The following is a 26720-nucleotide window of genomic DNA, read 5'->3' as shown; positions in this document are numbered from 1 at the left end:
CTGTCCCTCGGCTTTCTAAACTATCGACATAAAATCCTCGAGTCTGCTGTGTATCGCGGGCCGAGGCTGCCGTGCGCGCGCGCGCGCGAGCAGGGGCGGAGGCGGCGGAGAGCGGTCGTCGTGTTGCATATTTTACATTCTGCTGACGTTCGCGCCGGACACAGTTCGTTCCCGTACACGCGGAGTGTCGGCAAAAAGTATGGTGGTTCCGAGGCGAACGGCAGGACCGGGGGCCCCCGCAGTCGGGTCACCAGTTTTGTACTTTTTGCTCGACGCATCGGCGGCGGCGGCGGCGGTGGTGGCGGTGGCGGTGGCGGTGGCGGTGGCGGTGGCGGTGGCTGGCGTGGCCGTGGTTGCGGCTGCGGCAGCAGCATCGCTCGGTATGCGTGCCAGGACATCTTTTGACCCGCGAGGACCTCGTGCCTAATTTGTGATTCCGTTCGTCTCCGGACGCACCGTGGCTGCTCCGTTCTTTTGCCTTCCACGAATCCGCTTCTAGTTCGCCAGAAACGGTTCGCGGACCCTCGTTTCCGGAAATTTTTCCAAATTGGCAGATCGTCGGGTTTATCGGCAGATCCTGGCGATGTGGTTTTTGTCACGTTTAGGAATGATTTCGCTGGGTTAATGGCTTCTCCCGTGGAATTCGCGTTCGATGATCTTTTCAAGGAAGCTCGATGTATGCAGATTAGCAAATAAGAGTGGCGCGTTTTCATACGAATTTAATGACAATTCGTGGCGAGGTAATTGGACAAAGTGAAAGAACTCGAGCCTGATTGTTATGGCAATCGAGCAGACTTTGCCGGCAGTAAACATGAAACAGTGCTTCCAGTTAATTTATGAAATTAATAATGAGGATGCTGAACGGTCTGCCGTTGCGTAACGCGAATGGATACGTGGTCCGGCTTAATTAGTAGTTACAGTCGATTACAACGTCTTGACGACCGAGCACTCGGCTTCTTCCTCGGCAATTCCTCGGAGAACGTTCCACCGTCGCAAGAACTGTCGGCGCTAAATTGGAAAAGATAATAAAACAAGTTTACGCGGAGTCTTCGAGGCAACGATTTTTCCTCCGCTCCGTCTGGCAAAATTGACGATGGAATTAGAATCGAAGCGATTCCGCTATTCACCGTAACCGTAATCGTCTCCGTCTCCGTCGCGTCTACGCCGAGAAATCGTCATTAATCACTCCGCGGTTTAATTCGTTTTCTCCCGCTTCGCGGTATCCGCCATCCGACCGATTTCCATATTCCACTCCCGGCTAATTCCAGCATCCACGGGACGACCGTTCGTCTCACGCTCGAGAGCCGTTCGTTTCTTTTTCGGTCGTCGATTACGCGGAGGATCGTAATCGAGAAGGATCGAGGTCGTATCAAGACATATCCGTCTGCTCGATCGCGTTCCACGATCGTTGGATCATCGACGGCCGGGGTGGGGCCGGGAGCCGCGCGTTCGCCAAATGTCGGTTGGCCAGGCCGGTCCGAAAATTTTATTTAATATGAAATAAAACGCATTCCCGCGTGCTGTGCGTGCCAACGACGGCGGAGAGGGCATCGACGCGGCCGCATCCTCTCGCGGCCATTGTGTTTCTCCTGTTTGCCGGCTCACTCGGACGTAGGTATCCACGGATCGTCGCGGGTTCTCAACCTCGCGCGGCGTCCACATCCTCGTTTTCCCGCGGCAGAAACGAACCAGCGAGCTTCCGCCACGCGAAAAAGGGCGCGAGCTGTGCCCCCGTGCACGTGAGCCGTGCCGCTGGCCTGCTTGTGCGGCCACGGAATTACGTGCACGCAACTCCCGTGCACCTGCCGTGCGGAAATTTCTCGTCCACTGGACTCCACAGACCTGCAGTGTCGCGTTTATTTCGCCGTTATTTTCTCCAATCGAACGTTCCACGTTTCCTATGGAGACCCAAGTATTTATGCCGAAGAAAAGAATCTTACTCGATAAATCTTATTCTTAGTCGATTTCGAGCACGATGGTACGCCGAATTTATTTCGTCCCCGTCTCGTCTATGCGATTCTGCCTCGTCAGAAGTCCCCGCTCCGCTGATAATCGCCCGATCGGAGAACCCCTGTCCGGTTGACGTTTCTTCGCGAGACCCGTGCACCGGCATAAAACGTATACGCGTTGCGTATCTTCGAGAGGAGGACACTGTCGCCACCGGCAAAAACACTATTGAGTTAATCAACTAATTTATAATTAAAATTCCACGCTGCGAGCCGGCGGGAGTCTCCGGCCGCCACTGTCTCGCAGCGAGCCGCGCAAGAAGCGAGTCTACGGTGCCCGGTGGCCGTGGTTTCGCGGTAATCGCCGTCAAATTCATAGAACACCAATTAGCCCTCATCGACGCGCACCGGCCCTCCTCCTCCGGTCTGGTTCGTTGCCTCTCGGCTCGGCTCGCGGTCGAACCGCTCGAAAAAGTCGACCTAGTTCCGCTGCTCGAGTTTAGGCTCGTTCCGGCTAGCGGTTCCTCCGCTTCCTTTTCGTCGCGTTCCGCGCTTCTTGCTCGCCAGACTTCGTCGTCTACGCGGTAGACGTTTTTCGCGGAAACCTCTCGTATTCGCGTCTTCTCGCGTATTCCACGATCCTCCGCGCTTCTTCCGCGATGGCCAGTTACGCGGTGAAAGCAGCGTGTCTTCGCCACGTCGACTCGCGTTAGCCGGGATATGGAAAAATACGAGGAGGATCCTTCGCGAGGCAGCGTTACCTCGTGCACCCCGCTTCTGCAGTCCTTGTCACCCGTCATGGTCCGACGAACACGTTCGCGAGATCGCATTAATTACGCGTATTAGAATCTCTCCTTTTCCTCCCGACTATCACGCGTACCACCCACATGGACGCAGGATCCTCGTCGTTCGCCGCGACGCAGGTCCTTGACCTTCTCGAAGAAGCGAGAGAAGATTCGCCTCTCTCGCGATAAACGAACGATTTAACCCCGAGGAAATTAGAAACGGCGGGGCCAAAGAGGGAGAAGGGAAAAGGGAAAGAAAAGCGGAGGACGTTGGAAAAGCAGGACGAAATTTCGTGGCGGAAGAGAGGCAAGGTTCCCGCGGCGGTTTCTCTGCGGGAAGATGGCAGGGAGAGGGGCACGGTGGAGTCCGCGCGGACGGGGAGGCGTCGGGCCCCGAACGGGCATAACGAGTTTTTGCCGTTGGAAATTTGTTAAGGGGAATGTAAAGAGAATAAGTGGCGATTCCCTTTCTCCCGTCCCTTCGTGTCTGACCGGCTGGTTCCCGTGGCGTATATAGGAGTCGCAGCCAGCCGGTCGCGGCCTGACTCGGTTGATTGACTCCCGGGAATTGGAGGCACGGGATACCAGAAACGAGCGGCGCTAGCTTAGCGAGACTTAAAAAGGAACTGGAGCCCGAGCTTCGCGGTTGTCTTTTTGCGATCGCGGCGACCCCCTTTAAGCGCGCGCGGATCGACGTGCTCGCGTTTCACGGTGTCTTTCGGCCCTCAGAAACGATCCGACCGACGATCGGCCGCCGCTCCAACCGCCTGCTTTTCCTCTCCGCCGACCGCGTCCCGTGGATATATCTCCGGCTTCGTGCCGGCCTAGCCTCGCTCGCACTCGCGTCCCTGCTTAGCCTCCTTCCATCCATGGGAACCGATCATTCGTGCCGCGATACCGACCCGTTTTATTCCGGCCACCGGCAGACCGTTCGAATTCTTCCGTGTCACGGCGAAAGGTTCCCCTCCAAGGTTTGAGGGTCCGTCGAACTGTCCATGCTCGCGTAAATCCCGCTGAAAGCCCGCCGGGTCGCCCGGAGAATCGCGTTAATTGGACCGATTAATCGGTACCTACACCGTCGAAGACGAGGACCGGTGGCAAAGTGTCGCCAGTGTCCCAGCGACCTGGCTTTTATAGACTACGTCTCCAAGTGAGACGTTAAGTGCGGCTCGTACGTTTCGCCGGTCTCACAAATTCCCATTAGGCGCGACCCCCGATTCTTTGGACGGTGTTAAACGGTCGGCCAGGTTTTTCGTCGGATCGACCGGCACGGCGTGTTGGATTCGGCGGATTCCAGGCTGCCGTAGCTCTCCGCTGGCTCCCGGTCATTGTCACCGTTCGTCCGTATTAGCGGCGGCGTTCACGGTCGGGAGGGGCCGCGGAGATTAATTAGGGACGATGTTTTAGCGGCAAAAATGAGCCGGGGCAAGAAGCGGCACCATCAGCAGCCGCCTGGACTCGCGCTAACTAACCGGCCAACGCCGCTGATCGGCACAGCGCCTGCTCGTCACCCCCGGCCGCAAGAACGTGCTACAAATTAAGCCCGGATCGGCACAAACCATCTCGAAAATTCGGCCTGCTTGCTCCATCGTCCTCCAACGTTCTTACCCTTTTCGTTCGCCCGCTCCGAGAACACAGTCGCTGCGCGCGCCTCACGAATTCCTCGCGCGAGATCCAACCGCGAGATTCGAACTTTTAATTGGGCCTTATCGGCCGCGTGTCAGTCGCGAGAAATGTCTCGCGATGGCTCGTCGAATATCCCAGTGCGTGCAACTACTCTCGTCCAAAGACGAGATCGTTGTCGATAAATACACAAATTTCCGAGCGTTTTCCTCCAACGAGATTTATAAAATCGTTCTCGAGGATCTCGAGGAGCTTTCCACCCACGCGGAAACTTGAAAAATCTCCGTAGAATTGTAGAAAATAAACCCGTGGCGACTCTGGTTGCCAGAAGCGATTGGATTCTCGAGGAAAAGCAACCGGGGGAAGGCAAATTCCGGAGATCGACCTCCTTCAACGATTTCGACCACGATTTCGAAACGCTCGGTCAGAGAAGACCCATGAATCCGTCGACGAATGCCTCGGCGCTCAGACGGGGCCTCTCTTTTGGCAACGTCGGAACGATTATCGTCGAATTTATCGCGCTCGTTCCGTGTCATCGTGTCATTCATCGCGCGGACTATTCGGATCCGCGCGCCGTTTTATAGACGCGCTGCCAATTTTCACCCCCGACCTGTCTCCATAACTTTTGTCTATATTTAAGACATCCTAGCCCGTGTGTTTCTACATTTTACATTTCCGCCGAGCGGCCCCTAGACAACGCGAATTATCGCGCTGATTTACTCCCGCGATAACGCGGCATCTCGCGTTCTTCTTCTCTTACCGTCTTTAATTAACCAGCTCGTGGTGCGGCGTAATTGGTGCTGAGAGCGATCCATCTTTGTGTTAAATTACCTCGGGCGGACCTTCGCTTTCGTTTTCCTCCCGTACACGCGAATCGAATTAAATTAACCGATATTTCGGTGATCGAGTCGGATGACGGACACCTGGAAACGATTCGCCGTCGTATTGAAACTCCGATCGAGAGCACCCTCGCTGGAGGGGTGGTGAAAAATCGAGAAAATTCCTCCACCGGCAAACCGAGACGGAGACACCAGGGTACGCGATTATCCCGGACGATCGTGGCTACCCCGAAGTAGCTTCGCAGCATCGGGCAGGAAGCGGTTGCCGGCGCCTTTATCGATCGATTCGCCGTGTCGATCGGCAGCCGAGGCGCTAATGGGTTAGTCAGCTCGAACACGACTCCGGCGCTGGGTTCCGGGACGCGCGGCGGTCGGATGGGCGGCCGCGAAAAATCCGCCGCTCTTTCACTCGGTGCCCCGGCCTCCGCGGCCGCAACATATGTAAATGGCGCGCAGGAGAACGCGACGGCGGCAGAACGCACACGGCCGCTCTCTCGCGTGTTCCCGGACCCGTTCGTCGGCCGCGCTATCGCTCCGCGGCTCGCGCGGAGACACCGAGTCGCGCCTAGGAATAATAAATAGAGATAGAGGAGCGTAGATAGCTGGCATGGGCCGGGGAGGCCGCGTGTCCTGCCCACGCAGAGATTATCTCGAGGAATTATGAGTGACCGCTCGGGCTTCTAGGTTATGCGAAGCTAGATGTCGCCTATCGACGCTGCTCGTCCGTGAAATCGGCCGCCGATTCTGCGTTCGGGATGGTGGAGGGTTGACTTGCTCGAATCGAAAGGAAGGGGTTCAAGATGATTCGAGAGTGTTGGTCACGGTAGGGTTATGCGGAATTATGGCCACGTTTTCGATACGCGTTTAAGCGATTATTTGGGGGGATGAGTGTGGAAAATTCGAAGAATTCGCGGAAATTTTCATTGTACAGAGAACTAGCGGATCTTTGTTTCCTTGATCTCTCGTGTTCGGATGACTTCATCGGACGCTCTTTTTCCCTTCGTCAATCACGTGTCAGCAGTCGGAGTCTACTCGTTCTCGTTTTATATTTCTTCCAATCGGCGTAATTTATGAGATCATTGACGATCTCGCGTGGTAGACGCGGCGATCGTAATAATAGAAAAGAAGCCGTGCAACGCGACGCCAGTCGTCCGTGAAACGGCGAGCACGCTCGTTACTCGTCGCCTTTCATACTGCTCCGTTCTGCTCCGCGATCTAGCACGGTCGCGCACATTTTGTAATTGACCGGTATCGCGGTGGCGATCGGCAATGATCTCCGGATCGATCTCGCGTGTTGGCTAATCGTCGGCAGCTCGATAACCTCCGCGACCGGCAGGGATTCGAGTCGCCTTCCACGCGAGCGGTGTCTAGAATCCGCCTCGACTCGCGATTCCAACCCCCTTCCTGCCTCGTTCGTTCTCGTCCCATTGCCTTCTCGTCCGCCGGAAAAACAGGCGAATCGACGGCTCGGCTTTCGTCGTACGTTTCAATTAAACTCGACAAAAGGTGATCCGGGAAGAAACGGATTTTCGCATTTTTACAAGCCCACGAGGCAGGGGAACGTCGACGCTGGGTAATTGCGACTTTCATACACACGCGGCCGTACGACGCGACACGGTGCGCCGTCCGCGAAGAATGCCATTCGCGCTCTTAATTCCCTTTTGCACGGGGCCACGGAAAGTGAGTTTTTCGCCCTGAAACGCTCTTTAGCACCGAGAGGCAATTAGCCCGGAATTAGCCGTGCATTCTGCCGGTCTCCCCTTCGTAGCCCCTCCATTCCTCCTCTTCGTCATCGTCCTCTTCATCGCGCGTAAAAGCCATTCGACGGCTGGCTTCTCGCCCGATGCCTCGGCGATCGAGAAAGAGAGAAGCGCGCTGGAAATTCTCCGGGATCGAGATCGACCCGCGAACACGAAATATTTATACGCGACGTTGATTATGCGTGATGGAAAATTTCGTTGAGAAAAATAGCAAACGATCGGCATTAGCGAATATTGTAATTTTTATATATTAATCATCGTGGAAAGTGAAAATTCGACTAAAGCTTCTCCCTTTCTTTTGTTTCAGACGTCACGGGTAAGTGGACAAGCGAATTCCTTCCCCTTCTTGCCTTTTCTATTTCCACTTTTTTCGGCTCCGCCCCGGTTCTTCGCCGCGTTCGAAGCAACCGGAGGATCGTCGGTAAGCTCGACACGATCGAGCCGATCCTTTCGGCGCGCGGAAATCCCTCCGCGCGATCGCCGCTCACGCACTTTAATGATCGTAATTAAAGAAGCGGTTCGTTACACTTGTAACTCCCGCGTCAGTCCCGGCCACGCCGGTTTCCAGGCCGCTTGTTCGACAAATGCCACTTCATCGCGCGGTGAAGAGGATCACAGGTATCGCGAACTTTTCACCTATAATTTTCGAGATCGTGTTCGATCGGTACATCCAGTGACCCGATATAATATATCGAAGAATTATCCGTTATCCGCCAAGAGACGATGATCCATCCCCCTAGTCGAACTCATCTTAACGCGTTGACTTCCATGGTGGTCACCAGTGTCCAGCGATACTAATCTCTTAAATTTATATTTCTTTCATTCTAACCAATTTTAAACGAATAGGGAACTTTGATTAGACGAGATTAATAATTTGCACCATTCTCTTTTGCTATTGTGTCGTAAGAATAATGGAAATAATATATTTGGCTTCCTGATAGTACCATATGAAAAGTGCATGACAGTGAAAGTGTTAATTAACTGCGAAATTTCTTTCTCAAAATTTTTGGTTAGATAAGTTACATGTATACGCACGAAAGATTGTGTAATTATATTCAAATTATGTTTCGTTTTGCAAATATTTGATACTTTTGAAAAAGTCCCAAATGGGGATTATAGCAGGTTGCATGAAAGAAAACTAATACGGAATTTCATTATAATATAAAAACCAAACCAAAAATATAATGCTCCAAATATGACAATTCTTTTCCATTCAACTTACACACGAATTTCAAATTTGTTCGCTCGTTGTATAGTTACGAAGCACAGAGTACACACTTTTTGCTACATACGATATTGACCGCTATATATATAGAATAAAGCTAAACTGTCAGGCCTGTCAAATATATATTCGGTGTGCGTAAAATTCCAAAATCCCGAAATGGAGCTGGTGGCAGCTAATGGGTTAACGAGCAGCGAAGAATTTTATAAACGCTTCATTTCCGACCTCGTGATCCCCGGAACCCTTTCGATTGTCGATACTCGCGCTGCCGGCATCCCCGAGTCCGAGCACATCGCGTTCAATGGTTTCATTAGCAGCGAATAACAAAGTTCCAAGTATCTCGAAGGAATGACAGTGGCGGTGGTAGAACGGTCCCGATGGTCTCTCGCGGACGTTTCTTCGGCTGGGTTGGCCGCGGCGCGCGCCGTACGCGCCGCGGTAACGAGGCGCTCCAGCGGCTTAATTAGATTAATTAGATTGCAGCCGAGGCGGATCGCGCGTTCCGAGATCTGTCGTGATCCGCGATCGCCTCCGCCGACGTTACGTTTTCATTTCCGCGCGATTCATTGCCTGCCTCGTTAGAGGATCGAAGCGTGACCGACCTGGTCTCCGCGTGATCGCTTTCAGGAACGATTATTGATCCTCGCCCGATATACGTTCGTCGTGGATCGCTCCCGAGAGTTCTTGCGATGCCTCCTCATATCCGTGAACCGGTGTACGTCTAATTATCGTGCTTTGTTCGAACGTGTCTCGGCAGTCGGTGATTTAATTACAGGTAGTATATGGATCGATTTGTTTCGACTCCATTTTGTAGTACAATTTAGTATAATTTAAAATTACCGTCTTTGGACGGTAGAGAATTTTTGGACATCGACTATCGTGATTTTTCCATACTTATCCCGATTTCCAGCCGTTCCGCCATATTTATAAATAGGCTTTTCGGGCGCGTGGTATCGACGGTGCGCGCGTCAGCGTCGCGGCCGCATGCTAATTTTACCAAATCGTATATCAAAACCGTAATCTACCGTGCGTCGCGCGGCGCCGTGGAATCCTTAACGATGTAATTAATATGTAAACTGTAAAATCTGTACGGGCGAGTAGGTTCCTATAAATATGTATGCGACAGATCGGCCGGTGCACTCTTTATATATATAGAATAAAGCTAAACTGTCAGGCCTGTCAAATATATATTCGGTGTGCGTAAAATTCCAAAATCCCGAAATGGAGCTGGTGGCAGCTAATGGGTTAACGAGCAGCGAAGAATTTTATAAACGCTTCATTTCCGACCTCGTGATCCCCGGAACCCTTTCGATTGTCGATACTCGCGCTGCCGGCATCCCCGAGTCCGAGCACATCGCGTTCAATGGTTTCATTAGCAGCGAATAACAAAGTTCCAAGTATCTCGAAGGAATGACAGTGGCGGTGGTAGGACGGTCCCGATGGTCTCTCGCGGACGTTTCTTCGGCTGGGTTGGCCGCGGCGCGCGCCGTACGCGCCGCGGTAACGAGGCGCTCCAGCGGCTTAATTAGATTAATTAGATTGCAGCCGAGGCGGATCGCGCGTTCCGAGATCTGTCGTGATCCGCGATCGCCTCCGCCGACGTTACGTTTTCATTTCCGCGCGATTCATTGCCTGCCTCGTTAGAGGATCGAAGCGTGACCGACCTGGTCTCCGCGTGATCGCTTTCAGGAACGATTATTGATCCTCGCCCGATATACGTTCGTCGTGGATCGCTCCCGAGAGTTCTTGCGATGCCTCCTCATATCCGTGAACCGGTGTACGTCTAATTATCGTGCTTTGTTCGAACGTGTCTCGGCAGTCGGTGATTTAATTACAGGTAGTATATGGATCGATTTGTTTCGACTCCATTTTGTAGTACAATTTAGTATAATTTAAAATTACCGTCTTTGGACGGTAGAGAATTTTTGGACATCGACTATCGTGATTTTTCCATACTTATCCCGATTTCCAGCCGTTCCGCCATATTTATAAATAGGCTTTTCGGGCGCGTGGTATCGACGGTGCGCGCGTCAGCGTCGCGGCCGCATGCTAATTTTACCAAATCGTATATCAAAACCGTAATCTACCGTGCGTCGCGCGGCGCCGTGGAATCCTTAACGATGTAATTAATATGTAAACTGTAAAATCTGTACGGGCGAGTAGGTTCCTATAAATATGTATGCGACAGATCGGCCGGTGCACTCTTCATTACGGATCGCACAGGGGTGTGTTTCGTCGTCGTTATTTCTCTCCCTTCTTTTTTTTTTCCTCTTTTTCGTTTCTTTCTTCTTCGGATTATTATTATTTTTTATTTATTATTTTTCCGATCCTTCAACCCCGACTGATGGTTCGCCGACTCGCGTCTCCAGGACGCGTTTCGACGCTTGGACGAGACGGCTCGGTTGATCCGGTAATTAATAACGACACCGTTCGATAGGAACGCTAGTCGATGAATACGTTTATGCAAAACGGCTGGAAACGCCGCCACGGTGAACACATTGTCGCGAAACTCGCCGTGTACGCGAAGACTTTCGCGCTTCCTCGAGGAGAAACGCCCCCGAGTCACGAATTATCGCGGATAATTCATTCGGTCGTATATCAGGGTCGTTGGCTGGTCGCGCGAAGTAATTAATATATAAATGGCGAAAGCTGGTGCCCGGGAACGGACGCCTATAAATATTTATGCATTGTATTATTCAGCCGGTGAAACGAGCCGGGTAACGACGACGCGCTGCCGCGGGTAATCTCGAAGAATAGAAAAGGCGGATTGCGTGGGTAATAATTTTGCGACGGGAAGAGAGCGGTGGAAAAAGGAAAAGTCCCCGGGCACAATCCGCGAGTTATGAATCCCTTGACCCTTTCGCCCGGTTCGACGTGCCGTTCCCGTCTCCCGATTTGAATTAACGCGGAAAAATCGCCTCCGCGCGGCGATAAATTTTAATTACCGCGCGTTCCCGCCATTTCCGCGCCGATCTCGCGGATTCCATTCGTTCCACCGGCTGCCGTCGCGAGCTTCGAGATCTGATCGCGAGTGTCGTCTTACGGAGGCAGATCGCGAGGTGGACGTGGAAAAATTGGCCGGCGATGTCCGGAAGGAGACGAGATCCAGAGAAGGCTCGATGCTCGACGGCATCGTCGAGTTCCCTTCGACTCTGGGAGGCTCTCGAGCCGCCTCTCCTTCTCTCTTTCTCTCTCTCTCTCTCTCTCTCTCTCTCTCTTCCTTCCTCCTCGGGGCTGCACAAAAACCATCCCGCTGGGCCGACTTTTTGGTCGTTAATTAGTTGCATTTTTTTACGATCCCTCGCCGCGTTGCACACACGTGCAGCGTAACAGCTCGTCGGAGGGACGAGATACGAGATGAAAGGGAGGAAAGAAAAAGAGAGAGGGAGCGAAAGGACGTGACGAGGTTGGCGGGAAAGACAGAGAGGGAGGAGCAGAAGAAGACGAGGAGCCGATGGGAGAGAAGGTAATGGAGGAAAGGAAAAGAGGAAGAAGAGCCGGGGCAGAACTGTGCTGGTAGCGCGAGAGTTAATTTTTAAGGCACGTTGCCCCGTCTGCATCGCATAATGTTCGGCATTGTGCGTTCCGCGGAGCTTTTCACCGTTCGGATCGAGTCCCTTTGACAGACATATGCGGCAATCAGCGCGAAATACGCTCGCCATGTGGCGCGTCGCCCGTTTAAGCGTAATTACCGCGGCCGTGCTTCTAAGTATTCATTAACCGGGGCCCTCGCGTGTCCCTTGTGGGAGCGACAGGTTAGATCGATGCCGGCGCGGACTCTTCTGCATTGTGTCGAATCGCTCGCGACTCGATCATCCCGTCACTCCGGGGATAATTAAAAGGCCATCTCGGGAGCTGGTGTTAATGATCCTGGGAAAGTTGCACGAGACCAGGTCGCTGAGAATCTTCCGTTCTCCGTGTCCCGCGTGGAAATTAGACATCCATGCGTCCATGCCGCGGCGTTACCGACAGCCACGCGTTTCTTCGCCTTTCTCTCCTCCCGATATCATTCTCCTCTCGTGCACTCGCGTATCTCGTGATGATCGAACGTTGTTTGGATGGAACGGCGTACGGGCGTAAAGGAACACACTCGTTTCCAGCCGTAACGACGGGATCGTGCATCGAACCGCGTTAATACCGCGAGCAATTTAAGGACGAGGGCGAAGAAATTCATTCCGTATACGAGGCTTATCTCGCGGCCAACGAATCGTCGCGTTTACCGAAGCATAATTCGCGAGGGAACGAGCAATCCTGGCCGATAAGCCGAACGTCGCGCGGGGCCCATCTGGAACCGAGGGCAATTTGAAAAACGTCGGCATTACGCACACGGAATAACATCCTCGGATCGACGTTAAAGCTCCATTTAGGCGCGTTCACGGTCAACGCGTGTAACCGTGCCCGTACTTTCTCCGTGGGTCCGTCGTCGAGTCGCACGAAGACACCTGCGTGCCCGTCCACCAGTTCGACTTCGCGTCCCTTCGCAACGTTTACGCAGCTTTCACCCAGCGACAAACCGATACACTGTATTGCCTTAACGCGCCATAAAATCTGCATAAGGGTAGCCCGTGGGCCAAGGCCCGGGCGGAGGAAGGGCGCCGCGGCACGAGGAGGTGGGGTTAATTAAAAAATTCAGTAGCCAGGGTAAATGAGGAAAATTAAATTTTATAGCCACACGGTTAATCCCGTCGTGCGAGCACGTATTTATTGGCTACCGGGCCCCCGGTCGAGCCTGACGTAATGGGAACGATTTTCGGGAAGGACCATCGGACCCCGATAAGATAAGCATCCTACGCGGCCGCTTACCAGCTTGCCTCCTTTTACGACCGCTCTCGTACACCCGTCCACGGTTCTTCCACACCTCTGTCCATCCTCGTCTCTATCCACTCCTCCTCTGCTTCTCGTGCTTCCCCTTTCGCGGATCCTCGATCGGGCTCGGCCGATGGCCGCCTGTTTGTCGGATCGCGCAACGATCGCAACGTTTGCGAGTCTACTAGGGCCAATTTTTCTTGAAAAATTCAACGTCGAAGATTGCATCGCTCCTCGCGATTGTTCGATATCGGCGACGAGGGTACCGAGGATAAGAATCGGGAATAATTAACACGTCGCGCTATAATTCTCGACCGAGGAGGGATGAAGACTTTGAAAATCGCGGAATACCTTTTGCATCTTGGCTTTAAGGGGGCGTCGTAAATTCACGCGACAATAAGGTCCTTCGGAGGGTATCCCGACGAATGGACGTTCCCCGGGACGTTGGAGCCTGATGGAACGACAGACCGCAACAGCTCGGTGAACGGCACGAAGATACAGAGATTCTTACGAGAGGAAATACGACGGTATTAAAGTCGGTTTTACATCGGCCGGGGAATGGATACGAGCCGGTTAACGTCGATCGTAGCGGGGATTTTCCACGCGTTCCTATCGCTCGACCCCCGCCGGATTTGCCCCTAATAGTGATTCTTACGAGTTCCCAGGCATCGCCGAGTTTTCCCGATGCCCCGAACGCTCCCTTAAACGACTGTTTGCTCCGGTTACGCTCGAAACGGCCGCGAAAACTCGCCTTTACTCGCATTGTAATATTCAGTAGGCGATAAAGGTATCGAGGAATTTCGTCGGGATGGAAGCAAGTTTCGGGGGGAGGGGACACTCAACGAGAAGACGGCCCTTTCGACCGGTCGATTAGCGACTTTTACGCACGACGCACACTCTTCCTCGTCGAGTCGTGTTTGCTAATTTTATCGACCAGGCGAAAGACTTTTATCGATCTTCGATCGAATCGAAATATTAATCGACCGGGGAGGAAGCGCAAAATGGGGTGCGCGAAATGAAGTTCTTACATTCGCGGGTTTCTGTCAATCTGTTCCTCGAATGCGAAAATTCGCGTAAACTCCGATACTTATCCGAAGTAATTTATCGGTAATTATTATAATTTATCTACTAATTTAATTACCTCCCGGATGCTCGGGAGATGGGACGATGCGGCAGCCGTAATAATTAACGTTCGTTGCATGCGAGAGATAAGATCCGAGATCGATGAGAAATCTGCTATCGAACATGTTTATATACCGTAATAAGGAGTAATCGATTCGTGCCTGAAATTACCGTGAAGCACCCGGCAGACAATTTTCGAGTTAAATGTCGATCATCCAGTCCCTTTGCCTTCGATTTTCTTCGAGACTCGTCGTCGATCACGATTTCCACCCCGGACAGTGTCCATCCGGTGACTCGGTGGTCATTCCGATTATAAATTATTCGCGCCAATATTCCTCGACCTAATTCGATAACTCGCGATATCACAGCTGCGAAGGTACGAGAAATTTCAATATACGTTACAAGACAATCGCAGCGTGCATATCGAAGGGACATTTAAGCGTCCGCCCGCTTAAAGCACTCGACGTTGCTCTATAAAAGCATGGAGCAGCAATCGTGGACATCAAAGAAGATCAGAAACGCTGGCAATTTTCGCGACTGTTCTTCCACCACCGGAAACCCGGTCGCATCCCGCTGGGACTCACGCATCTTCCCGGGAACGAAGTTGCGGTCGCTCGACAAATAGATTACGTGCTCGTCGAGGGTTTTCCACGGGGGTTGTCTCGCGTCGCCGCTCCTCGCACATGCCACTCACGTAGTCATCCCTCTCGCGTCGCTCTCGTCTCCAAAAATTGCAGCGCGTTAGCCCGAGATCCGCTAAGCATTCCATTATTAAATCTACGCCCGTATTACCGTATGCCGCGAGGGGGGGGCCTCGACGGTCGAAGGGGGCCGATATTAAGATTCGACTCGCGTCCAAGCCATCGAAACGGTGGAGACCGGCAACGAGCAACTGCGATTCGTCGTCGTGAGAGATTGACGCGGATTAGTCGTAATGGCTTACCTCGTTCCGCGAGTACAGCACGCGCGATCGGCTCTAATCGCGCGATGATAAATCGACTTTGTTCGGACTCCGTCTTCCTCGTCTCGATTTGCACGCTGAGTGGAGCAGATCGTATCGCGAAGGAAATCGAACTCGATTTTTCCCCGTGGATCGTAAATCGGTTCGCGATGTGCAGTGGAAGCGAGATCGATTTTGAAGCAGCAAGGATATTTTCGGTAACGTCTAACGATATAGGAGTAATAATTTATAGATGTACGAACAGAGAGGATTTCTGGCGTTTTAATCTCGAATTAATAAGTCGAGATTAAGAATTTATCGAGAATCGCGGGCCATGGGATTTTAATGTCTGCGAGAACTCGTCGTGGAAGAGCAAGGGAAGGGTAGTAGACGGCGGGGTTGTATTTTTCAGCATGATAGGAATGCATAAAATTTTAAAGCGCCGAATTACATTAGGCACCCGTTGAAACGCGACGAAGTGGAGGATTAGCGGCGAACAATATGTTCTCTGAATAAATTACCATTGATCAAGCCCGTGACGCGCAAGTCGCGAAATTAATCACGGCCTCTTCCACCGGCTCGTACCGACGATTCGCGGATTTAATTTCCCATTAGCGTGGTCACACGTTGTTCGTCATTAAGGTTGTTTATTTGCCGGCCGGGCGAACGATCGACGGGTTAAGTTGAGCAACCAGAAACGATAGAGGCCATTTCATTAGAGAACACGTTTGCATACGAATCGACCGCGCGAACCACGAGCGATAGGACACGATTTTTTCGCGCGGGGCCCGTCCACGTCTTATGAAAATCTAACGAGTCCGGATATTCGATTGCCGCAGGCTGTTAAAAACGTTAATTATCGGCTGGAGAACGCAGCCAACCGATCGTCACAGGTGCACGTATGTACGTGAGAGTAACTAGCTTGTCGTCGTTGCCACTCGGCTAGATTTTACTTTCAAATAGCCCGTCATATTTTTCTACGATTTTAATTCGACACGAGATAGGATACTCTCTTCGTCGCCACTTGCAATTAGATCCCAGGATTAAATCGTTTCACCGACGAAGACGGCGCTCGTTCATCGACGATATCGATAAAGCGATAACTCGGTTGATCGATACTGGAAAATTTTCTCGAAGCTTAGTAAATTTTCATCGCGATTCTCTCTCTTTCTCTCTTTATAGTTGGGATCAGTGGAACACGGACGAATGTCGCGAAGGGGGTGGCGGCGGGGAGAAAAGAAACCGCGAAACCCGTTCCCGAGCGCGATAATCACCGGTCCGATCGGGCTTCAAATTTGACAGGGCACCGGTGGCGGCTGCCCTGTGCCCCGATAAATCTCCGGCCCCCCGTGCCCCTCCGTGTCGGCCGTCCGATCGGCATGCCCGGCCGAGGAGAAGAACAGTTCCAGCGGCACGATTTACCGGCAAAACGAGTGGAACCGCCGCGAAAAACCGGAACGTTCTTGACGGACGGGTGACTAAATCGACCCTAAAGTAGTACCGTCGCCCCGGCACAAAGAGACACGAGGCGACCGAGAGCGGCCGGCGACCGAACCGGACGAGGAGAGGAGCACACGGGACGAACGGTGGAGAAATAGAGAGAGCTCGAGGGTAGAGAAAGCACCTTGGCCCGTTGTTCTTGTCGCGGCCCCCGGCTCCCCTCAGAAAAACTTCGCGCCTGTGATCTCACCGCGCGAAGAGGATTTAGAGTTGTTTATCTACTTATTATGTCAGCCCGGGCTAATTGGGCATATTTGAGGATCACAGTCCCAGCCGGATGCTCGCACGTATCCCGGTGTATAAGAGAGGTCGTGAGAGGGGGCTGTTCCAGCGTTGTCCGGTCCTCCCCGCGTCCGCGGCACGGTTGCTCCACGTTCGTGGCATTTCGCGGGGGCCGCGATTACAAGGGGATAATATCTGGCCACGGAAGAGCCGGGACTGTGTCCGCGCTGGTTCCTCTCTCGGTCCGGGACAGAGGCAAGAACGGTCGCATAACTTTCGACGATCACGACTCGGCCGCCATCCGTCTTTAGGGAACTATCGCGCCATCAAGCATCCCACCGTTGGCCTCGCGATCCTCTCTCTCTCTGCTCTCTCTCCCTTCGTCTCTCTCGCTCTTCTCCTTGCCCGCACGTACCCTCGCGCTCGTTCTATCTCCTCCGCCGCTCCCGTGGCCACCGTGTTTTTCAGCCTGGTACCGTCTCCGTGCTCCGCCTTTTTCTGCGTCTTCCCTCGATTTCGTGCGGCATCGTCAGCCCTCCCGGTCGAAAGATGCATCGCTTCATTCCGCGCCAGCGGACGCAGATTTTCGAGGCCGCTACCGAGCGGAATGTCCCGAGCCGGCTTTATCGGTGATCGATCTTGAAGGGTGCACGCTCAGCCGAGATCGTCGGTGATCCTGGAATCGCTGCGCTGATACCGTTCCCCGTGGAATTCCTGACAGCCGTTCACGCGCGACTCCGCTGCGCCGCGGCAGATAGCGTTTTTCGAGCGACCGTCCTCGTACAAAAGGGCCCCGGCGAACGGCCGGGGGAAACAGGAGATCCGTGAGACGATTCCTCGAGCTAGAATAGTAGAGGTCCTCTGCAGCTAGTTATTGCGAGATCGTCCAATACTTGGGCCGAAACGATCTCTTTTCAAATCGATCTCTTTCCAACCCCCCCGTTTCGCGTTAAAACGCGGATAGACAATTTATTGGGCAAAAATGGCGCGTAGGACGACCAGTTGGAAAGAATGAACACCTCTCTGCAATATCGTTGGAAGTTTCAAACGCGAGATACAATTACGGAGATAAACCGCGAAGATAAAATTACAAAGTTTCTAAATAGTACATTGGATGTTATGTGGTTGGCGTGCACCGAGAGGCGTCGCAATGGCGCGTAAGTACGCGCTACATCTGCGATTGACTCGCACGACTATCGCGAGGCAAAGGCGCGGGAGCGAGAAGGAGAATATAAAGCGTACTCGACGAGAATGGCCAATCAAAGAGGTGGGAGGCAAAGTCTTATCCATCGGTGAATAGAACGTGTGCGGCAAGGCGGTGCGGTTTATTAACGTGATTTATGCGCAGGCGAATACCCTCCGCCGTTTTGGCCACGGTTACACCGGGTTCCTGCGGACCTCTTCCGCCTCGTGTCGAATCGATCGATTCTTGTTTTGCCTACGCCGCGAAACGTTCCTTCTTTCGAAAGGGCGATCGGTGTGGGCCGAAACACCGCCGGGTACCACGTCGATTCGGTGCCCTTTGTAACGGGACTCGCGTTGGATCGCGGTCGGGGCCCGGTCCTTTCTCGCCACCGTGTCCAATCGTGTCGCGAAATTTTATGCCGCCTAACGATCGTAATTGCGCTTGATTGATGTGTGCCGTGGGTGGATAAACCGGTGGCGGAGCGCAGTTGCAAGTGCAACTCGATTCATAAATGTCAGACAGGTGCGCGACGCGATCGTCTATCGATGTACGCGATCGAAACGAGAGCTCGACGACAACCAGCCTTTATATATCCGCATCCTCTTCGTCTTCCCGGGTGTCGGGTCTGGGTCAAGTTCCTCTCGTACTCCGACTGAATATTCATCAAGAATTTACCAAATTTCCCATCGCGTCCTTATCTTCCTAATCCCAGAAGTGCATCCAATCCTCTTACCTCGTTCGATCATTCTCCATATCTCTTTCGCGAAAAATCCCCCAAAGATATCCCGCTACCTCCACCTTCTCTCCGACCTTTCACCCTCGTACGTACGTCTATACGAGTCTGGTTCTCGCGATCAGCCCAGTCCCTCCGACGCGAGAGACGCACCACGGCCGATCGCCTGCAGGATCTCCACGATCGGTGGAAAATGGTGCGCAACGTTGGCAACGCGACTCACCATCGGCTGCATTATCCGTAAAGGAATTAACGACTTTCTTATCGCGAGCATCCGGCCTGGTCCTCCGCGTGCACGCTGGCCGCGCGCGGTGGAAGGGGTGGGAAACGGCTACTCAGCGGACGATTTATCGCGCAATTAGCACCGTTTATCCGGCCACGCGGCCGGAACATAAACCCCGAAAAGGCGGCGCATAACCGGACGACCGGTTTAACGACGACCATCCCCGAGTCGCGTAGATCCCGGACCGCCAGTATCGCGGTTCGAACGCGTCTTGCAACTTAATAAGCCGTGGAGCCCGGATCGATCGCTGCGTGGCATCGCAACGACGCTGGGATCCGCTCGTGGCGTACGCGACCGCGACGAGGCCGTGCACGCTTGGCCGCGAGGCGTGTAAACGCGCCGGAGATTCGGCGGTCCGCGTTATTGGCCGGCGTCACGCGATTTATCGTGCCCTCGCCGGTTATTGTAAATTGCCCGATGAAAGAGCGAACGGGACGGAAAATTTACTGCCGCGATTATCATATCCCTATGACGTTCTATTTCGATTCGCAGCCGCTCTTTGCCGCGGATAAATTCGCGCTTATCGCGGACGCTTAACGCCGCGGCGCAGGGTGGCGAGCGATACCATCGCCACCGGACGCCGCTTTTTGGCCCGGTTTTGTTTCCACTGCGAGCGTACTTTAATTAAGCGGCTTTGATTAACTCCTTTTTTTCTCTCATGTACTCCCCGTTCGGGCATTTAAATATTCGCCGAAACAAAGGTCAAAGGCTGCGGGTTACAGTCCCTCCAGTTTCCGGTGAAAAATTAAATAGAATAATGTGCCGATTTATTAACGCTGCTTCCAAATTTTTCGTCGTTTCGACTCGCAATCTTGGTATCGTACGATTCACCTGTTCTCGTTATACAATTTGGTCGCCATTGAGTTATCCTTAACTCTTTGCGGCACAGGATTTCAGATAATAAAATAGACCCATGTTGTTTAGAAATTTTATTGCGTTTTAAATGAAACAAGATTGGTATATTTTTACTGATAAATGAATAGCATAATGTAAAAACAAAACCAGGAAAAAAAGATTGTCGCGATGAACCTTCCGCTTGCAACAATCGATGAACCTGTACTGGCATATTGCGATATTTCCAGGTGGGACTAAAAATGTCCCACCATGCATTACGGTGCATCAAACAGGTGAGACACTTTTAACCCTTTGCGGTTAGCAGATTTCAGCACAGCAAATTTAGCGTTTCGCAGTTACTTTTCTGTGCAGGATTTAAAGTCAATATATGGATATTAACCCTTTGCACTCGAGAGGTGACCCCCAGTCACCATTTCATAAAATTTGGAAGATCAATATTGTAGCGATTGGGTGGAACACGAATAATGTAAAACTATTTATTAATCATAAAATATATAATGCAATATGCGGTGACGGTAAAGACTACGAATATAATCTATCTCTTAACTAAACTCATAATTACAACGACACAATTACGTAACAACACGTTTATACTTCGCAACACTAATACAACTAACACCTTTTTTCACAACTCTCTGAACTCTCCTATACTACACGTACTACGACCGACTCCACACTCTCTCTGCCCACTCACGCCCTTGCATCCCTATTTAAAACCATCCATCCTATCCTCTTTCATACCTATTCTCTCTTTCCAATCACACTTTCCCACGCACTCCTCGCAATCTTACCCTCAGCGGGTCACTCAGCCCAAACACTCAGACGCATTCCTAAAGCCACTCTTCACTTTCACCCGATACATTCATAAACATCCCGTCCACACGATCCTAGCGCACGATCATTCATCCTTTCGCACGCACTCTAGATAACACGCTCATCCTGCGATACCACAATATTAATTAATATATCAAATTTAATGTAATGTTGTAATGTAACAGTGTGCAAGGTATCGAAATCAAATAATTCTACAATTCTATTATTATACACTTCCTTATTTACTGCTCAGAAAAGTATCGTCAGTTTTTTAATAGAGAATCTTTGATTTTCTACTCCTCTCTAGCCAAAAAATTGTCGAATGCAAAGGGTTCAAACGCACAGAATTTGTTGAAACTAATTTCTGTCTGATACTACTTATAATACGTAAAATATAAAAATATAAAAATATACTTTCTCCAATTTTCCGTAGTTTTCTGTACTTTTCGACTTGCGAATGTCCTCACCGCGGGGACATTGACAGCAAAGGGTTAATCCCGCCGTGCCCCAAAGAGTCAACTCGCGGTACGACGTTAGGATCACTCACTCTCCATTGCACACGGAAAGGCGATTTTTCTAGCCATTCCACGCGTTCGCTAATGAATCCGCTAATTTCGAGCGCGCGATCGGACGCTTAATAAACAAGCGATCGGGTGGCGGGAAAAATTTATAGCTACGCAGAGCGACTAGGAATCGGACGGTGAGGTCGTAAACGTTTGAGTTACGATCGATTCGGTCGACCCGTTCAAATTCCTATAAATTATATTTATACGGGCGAGGCAGATTCGATCCCGAAACGATAACTCTGATTTCGCGTAACGTTTCTTACGCGTGTTTTAATACCCGATCGTTCTAGGCGTCCTCCAAAGACACCCGTGATACCGACTTTAACCAGTTCGTCAATAGTATCGCGCGAGGTTCGCGAGGAATTCGGTTTAAACACGAGTGTCATGCTTGAGTGGCGTAGTTCCTAGACGGAGATCAACGTAAACAAAACGGAACTGGCTCGAGCAAGCTCGCGGTCAATTTTCGCCTGTGTCCTTCCGGCTCAGTTGTGTGTTATTCTTCGACGCGTTCGGACGTGTGACCGATCTTCCTGTTACTGTGCCACGCTCCAGCGAAGCTTCTAGAGTCTTCGAACCAGAGTCTGGTTAGTAATATTTATTTCATATTCTTACAATTTTTTCATTGCTCTAAGAAAAGTTTCGGGGGAGGGGGTAGTGGGAGTAGTCCGTGATAGATAGTGGAGGAATCAGATGGTAGAAGGTTCTCGAAGATACTCGCGAATTTATTTTGTCGAGGAAACTACAATAGTAATTTACATAGTTAGAAAAAGGTAACCCTCCTATAACACGGTAGATAGGTTCCTAGGAAATGCCGAGTTGTGTGAAACCGTGTTGTACGAGACCCAGAGCCAGTACATAAAGGCGGGTTACGTTCCGAAAACTTACTAAAGACAAAAAAAAAGACAAAATTATTATTTTAATTTAACGCAACTTTAATTTAATAAATTTCTTCGTCGTCATTGCTCATGTAGAGGTATAGCGTTGTACAAAGATTTTTGCAATTTTCTTATCGTGTTATTAGAATGCCGTGTTGTAGGATGGTTCCCGTAATTTATGAATCGTGTTACAGTGAAACCGTGTCGTATGAGGGCTACCTGTATATATATTCTATTGTATTATCAAAAAATAATTAGAATCACACACACTTTCCTCGTGGCCGTACTCTGCTCGTGGTCGTACACTCACGCCATATTGCTTTTTCTGATTTTCTTTCTTTTTCCACTCGCGTTCCCCTCTCCTCGCGCAGACGTCACTAGATTGTAGAATACAGAGGTACTCTTAACAATAGTATTAATTTAGACGTGCTTGTACAAGCCTCAACGATTATTTTCATTTCGTTGGTACTAAATGGCGTGGCCGATTATGTCGCTCGTGGCACGTGGCATCGGAATCGATAGGGCAAGAGGTTAAATAACCGGAAGAGAAAAATTCCACGCGAGAGACGATCCTCCTGCTCGTCTTGTGCATGCATACGCGCGTCTGGATGGAGAAGCACGATCGACGACGAAGTTGCTGCGCAATTACGCGATTCGAGCCACGCGAGCCACCCTGTCGCCGAGACAAACGTACACATCGGCGAGTTGTTGGGCACCCAACGGGCGCGTAAAAACGTTTTCCCGACGTGCACGGCACGTACGTAGATCCCAGCCGGGCGGATCGAGGCGAGAGGCGAATTCTGCCGTAGCCGTGGACCACGGTACGTCGGGCACGTATATGTACGAAGTGGTTGGGATGAGGGAAGCGCGCAGATCCGCACGAAAGTGGCGAGTGGTCAGCGTCGAATACCAAACGAACGACTGTCCGCCCTGCGGATGACGGTGGCGTGCTGTACATAAGGTATGATCGTGTCCACGGGCACGGAGCCGAGTGAAAGAGAGAAAGAGTGAGAGAGAGAGAGAGAGAGAGAGAGAGAGTGATGAAGGGAGAGAGAAAGAGGCGAGCGAGACAAAAGCACGACGGAGAGGCGCGAAAAGCGCGTGGACCCCACGAGGTTGGGAGGAAAGGGAGCACGCGACGACGATGGAATAAAAAAGGAGAGAGAGAGGCGAGAGTGGCCGAATCGATACGGAGAGGACGTTGTTGCATCGTGTGGCCGGGGTCCAGGGTTCCCCTCGGGACCGGAACGGACGATTTCCTCGGGTTCTGATCAAAGGGAAGGCCGCTGGTACGCGTAAATTCTCACCGTGTAATATTTCATGAGCCGTTTCGCTTTGTCGATGGCCGTCCGCGCGAGGAATAGGGAATGCCGTTGGCCGACCGACGCGGCACACCACGCTCGCCACCGATAGGCGAGCGCTCGCTTCGCGTTCGCCTCGCACTCGCCTCGCACTCGCCTCGCGTTCGCCTCTCTGGAAAGCCCTGGCCGAACAGAGAACGGACGGCCAGGCAACGGAACGGCCCCGCCGGCCCGAAGGGGGATAATTGCACCGGACACGATCCGCTGTCTCGAGGTCTCTCACGCGAGACAGGAAGGCGAAGGAGGAGACCAAGGATGGAAAGAACGGGGAACCGTCGGCCATTCGCGGACCTTCCGCCGCGCGGAATCTCCATGCTTTCTCGATAACCCGATTTCCGGAATAATGGAGGACCGCGAACGTTTGGGGGACGAATCGGGCAGCGTTTCACAGAGGTATATGCGTCCAAAATGAGGGACTTCGATCGCGTACGATCGCGCGTCCACGGGCACAATGGCGCCGAGGGGTACAGCGATAGCGATATATTAGGCGCAGCGATAAACCGTAAATAATATAATAACCAGTCTCGACCGATGCGAAACGTTACGGTCGCGTCATTCACGGGGTCCCGTGGCTGGCGCGGTATAATACGCGATTCATACGTATGCGGTACACGTCGCGAGGTGACGCGACGTCGATGTGCGAGATAATCGTAGCTCGATTCTAAGGACGCCCGCGAATAACGAGCCTTTTCCCCATACGTTAACGAACCGCCGATCGGTCTGCGAGGCCTCGAGCTTTCCGCGAGATCGTTTCCGATCCTCTTTCTAAAATAAACGCGGATCACTGGAGACGCACCCGAGGTCTCCGTTGGACTCGCGAGGCAAGAAACCGAGATATACTTATTGACCCAGTATTTCTCTCGAGCAAACTCTTCGTAGAGAGCATCCACGTCGTGGAAACGTGGAAAGCAATGGAACCGATATCTCCTGCCTTCGAACTTCGTAATTTCCCGCCGAGCAACTTCCCGACTTGGAGATAACGCGAGCGAAATTAAGATCGAAAGGCATCCCGGGGAAATTCCTCTCGGTTCCTCGTCGGTTCGTGCCGACTTGCACCTGTCCGAGGAGCGCCAATCGCGGCGCGGCTTTCGGCGAACCACCACCGGCGAACTTAAAATGCAACCCCGGTCGCCGTGATCGTCGTGATCCTTCGTACGCTGCATCCGAAATCGGCGACGATTTAAGGAAATTCAGACCGCGAATTTCACTCGTAATTGGATACGCCAAGGTCGCGAGCTTTTTCCATTCGAATTCCGTCCGCTGTCGAAATTTCATTCGAATTCGCGAGCGGTGTCGGCGAGGTCCGCGAGTTCTCGTGCGTTTCGGGGACGATGCATCTAGAAAACTATCCCTCGGCGGAAGGAGCGGGTCGGGGGCAGGGTAGAGGAAGGCGACGTTTTAGAATTCACGTGGTGGCGCGCACGGCCTATGCCACCGTCGCTCTTCCTCCCGGACATTTTAGTGGCTCCCGTGCCTCGCATCTGCGAGCGTTTCGCTTCTTTGCTCTAAATCTAAAGGTTCCCCGGATTCCGCTCCTGAATTCCCTTCTCGGGCTCCACCGACCGTGGAAATTCCGCGAAACCGCTGAAAGCGTTTCGACTTCAACTTGGAAAATTCGCGAGCTCGAAAATTGGAGAACGTTGGAAGATTGGAAAGTTTGAAAATTCGAGATGCAGGGAGACAATTTGGAAACGTGTCGGGGGGCAAAGCCGCGATATTGCGCGTAACGCGAAATCGATTTCGAACGGAGGCGCGTGGTTGCCGGTCGGCCATCAAGAAGCAATCACGAGGCGGCCGTTTCCCGCGGTGAACCGGAACCGACGGCACGTTTGGTTCGTCGTCTCGTCGGCGGCTCGTCGAGAACGTCACCGGTTCTTCGGTCGTCAAGGTTCCCGGCGCGCATTTTTGCACGCCGCGCGGACCGATAGATCGCGACCGGTTGACGTAACGCTCGATGCAAATCACCGAGTGACAGGTGAACGTGCACCGTGCCGTTGCGGTGTATGCAGTTCCGCGGGAGCGCAGCGTGACGCGGCTTGATCTCTTCGTTACCGGATCGGGACGACCGCGAAAGGGACGACGAGGCACGGGATGATGCACGGGATGATGCACGGGCATCGGAAGCACGCGGCCAGACGAGGAGGAGGACCGCGAGGGAGGAAGAGGAGAAACGTTACTGTGGGAGCACGTCGCGCGATTCGAGCTGCACGACGAAGGCAGAACGAAGCGGAGAGACAACGACGCACTGGCCTGACTCTCGGAGCTGACTCGGCCAAGCGTCGTGCATCCGTCGAAGAGGATCGCGGCAGTTATCGGAGATAAATCATTCGCGGCGAGCAAACGAAGAAGTGGCATGCTCGGGGATCTGCTTGTTGCGAACAGGAAGTGACCGGTGGCGATCTTAGGTAGCGAACGTACGCTAACAGCGAGAGAGAGAGAAAGAGAGACAGACAGACAGAGAAGGCTCGTAATCGATTCTTATCGTTACAGACTCGCGCAGAGAGCGCAGATACGCGAGTAATGGGGATTTATTTTAATTCCGTTATTCCATCTCGGTACACACGCGCGACTTTGGATTTGCTCGGTCGACGCTCGGGACGAATTATCGCTGGGTCCGGGGTACCTTCTGCGAACCGATTTGCATCCGTTCGAACCGTTACCGTCGTATTAAAAGTTAACGATGACACGACGCGTTATTATGTTCCGTTTCAGTAACGGGCCGCATTAACCGCCGATAATTTCCCTGGAAATTAATTAATCCTCGGCGATAATCGCGACGGCCTCGAGAGGCCGAGTTGCGTGCTCGTAGCCGATCGGAACGACCCTGTTTCCTCGACGATCGATCCGCGACATTGTATCGGGCGTGTTTAAATCTTTACGACGTCGCGCGGTCGTTCCCGCGCTTATGGCGTGGAATTAAATCGCGGCAGCTCGGCACGATTTGCCCCAGCAGCGGAATCTCGCGAATCACCGACTCGGGAGGGATGGAGGATCGGTTGGAGGATCTAGTCACGCACCGGATGATCCCCGACTCGTTCGCAACGGTTAGATTGTAGGGACCTGTGGCGGTGCGGTGGCTGGCTACGCCGAGCGCGTCAACGCGCCGTTCGTAAATTCTCGGCGGACAAACTGGCAAGAATAGTTCGCATAATTCTTCAAGGCCTACCAGTTTTGACGGCGGCAGGCGGCCTATCTTGGCACAATCTCTTTCTCTCCATCCCCCGCCCCCGTTCCCCACTACCCTCGTTCCCTCTTTCTTCTTCCTCCTCTCAACCACCGCTCT

General features: G+C 52.4%; 1 protein-coding gene across 3 annotated transcripts in view; it reads left to right on the top strand.

The window, feature by feature from the left end:
* hth (Meis homeobox homothorax) overlaps positions 1 to 26720 on the top strand; it is a 452720-nt gene that overhangs the window by 194569 nt on the left and 231431 nt on the right. Inside the window, exon 8 of one of the 3 annotated variants that reach the window (XM_017903962.1) lies at positions 7261 to 7269. The exons of the other annotated variants lie outside the window; for them this stretch is intronic. Within the exon in view, the coding sequence (XP_017759451.1) occupies positions 7261 to 7269 (9 nt within the window). The remainder of the gene's footprint in view (positions 1 to 7260; positions 7270 to 26720) is intronic. 3 annotated transcript variants of the gene reach the window in all.

Source organism: Eufriesea mexicana, unplaced genomic scaffold (assembly GCF_001483705.2).
Source record: "Eufriesea mexicana isolate 0111107269 unplaced genomic scaffold, ASM148370v2 scaffold2632, whole genome shotgun sequence".
NCBI classification, from domain to species: Eukaryota; Metazoa; Arthropoda; class Insecta; order Hymenoptera; family Apidae; genus Eufriesea; species Eufriesea mexicana.
This window is presented reverse-complemented; position numbering and strand designations above follow the sequence as displayed.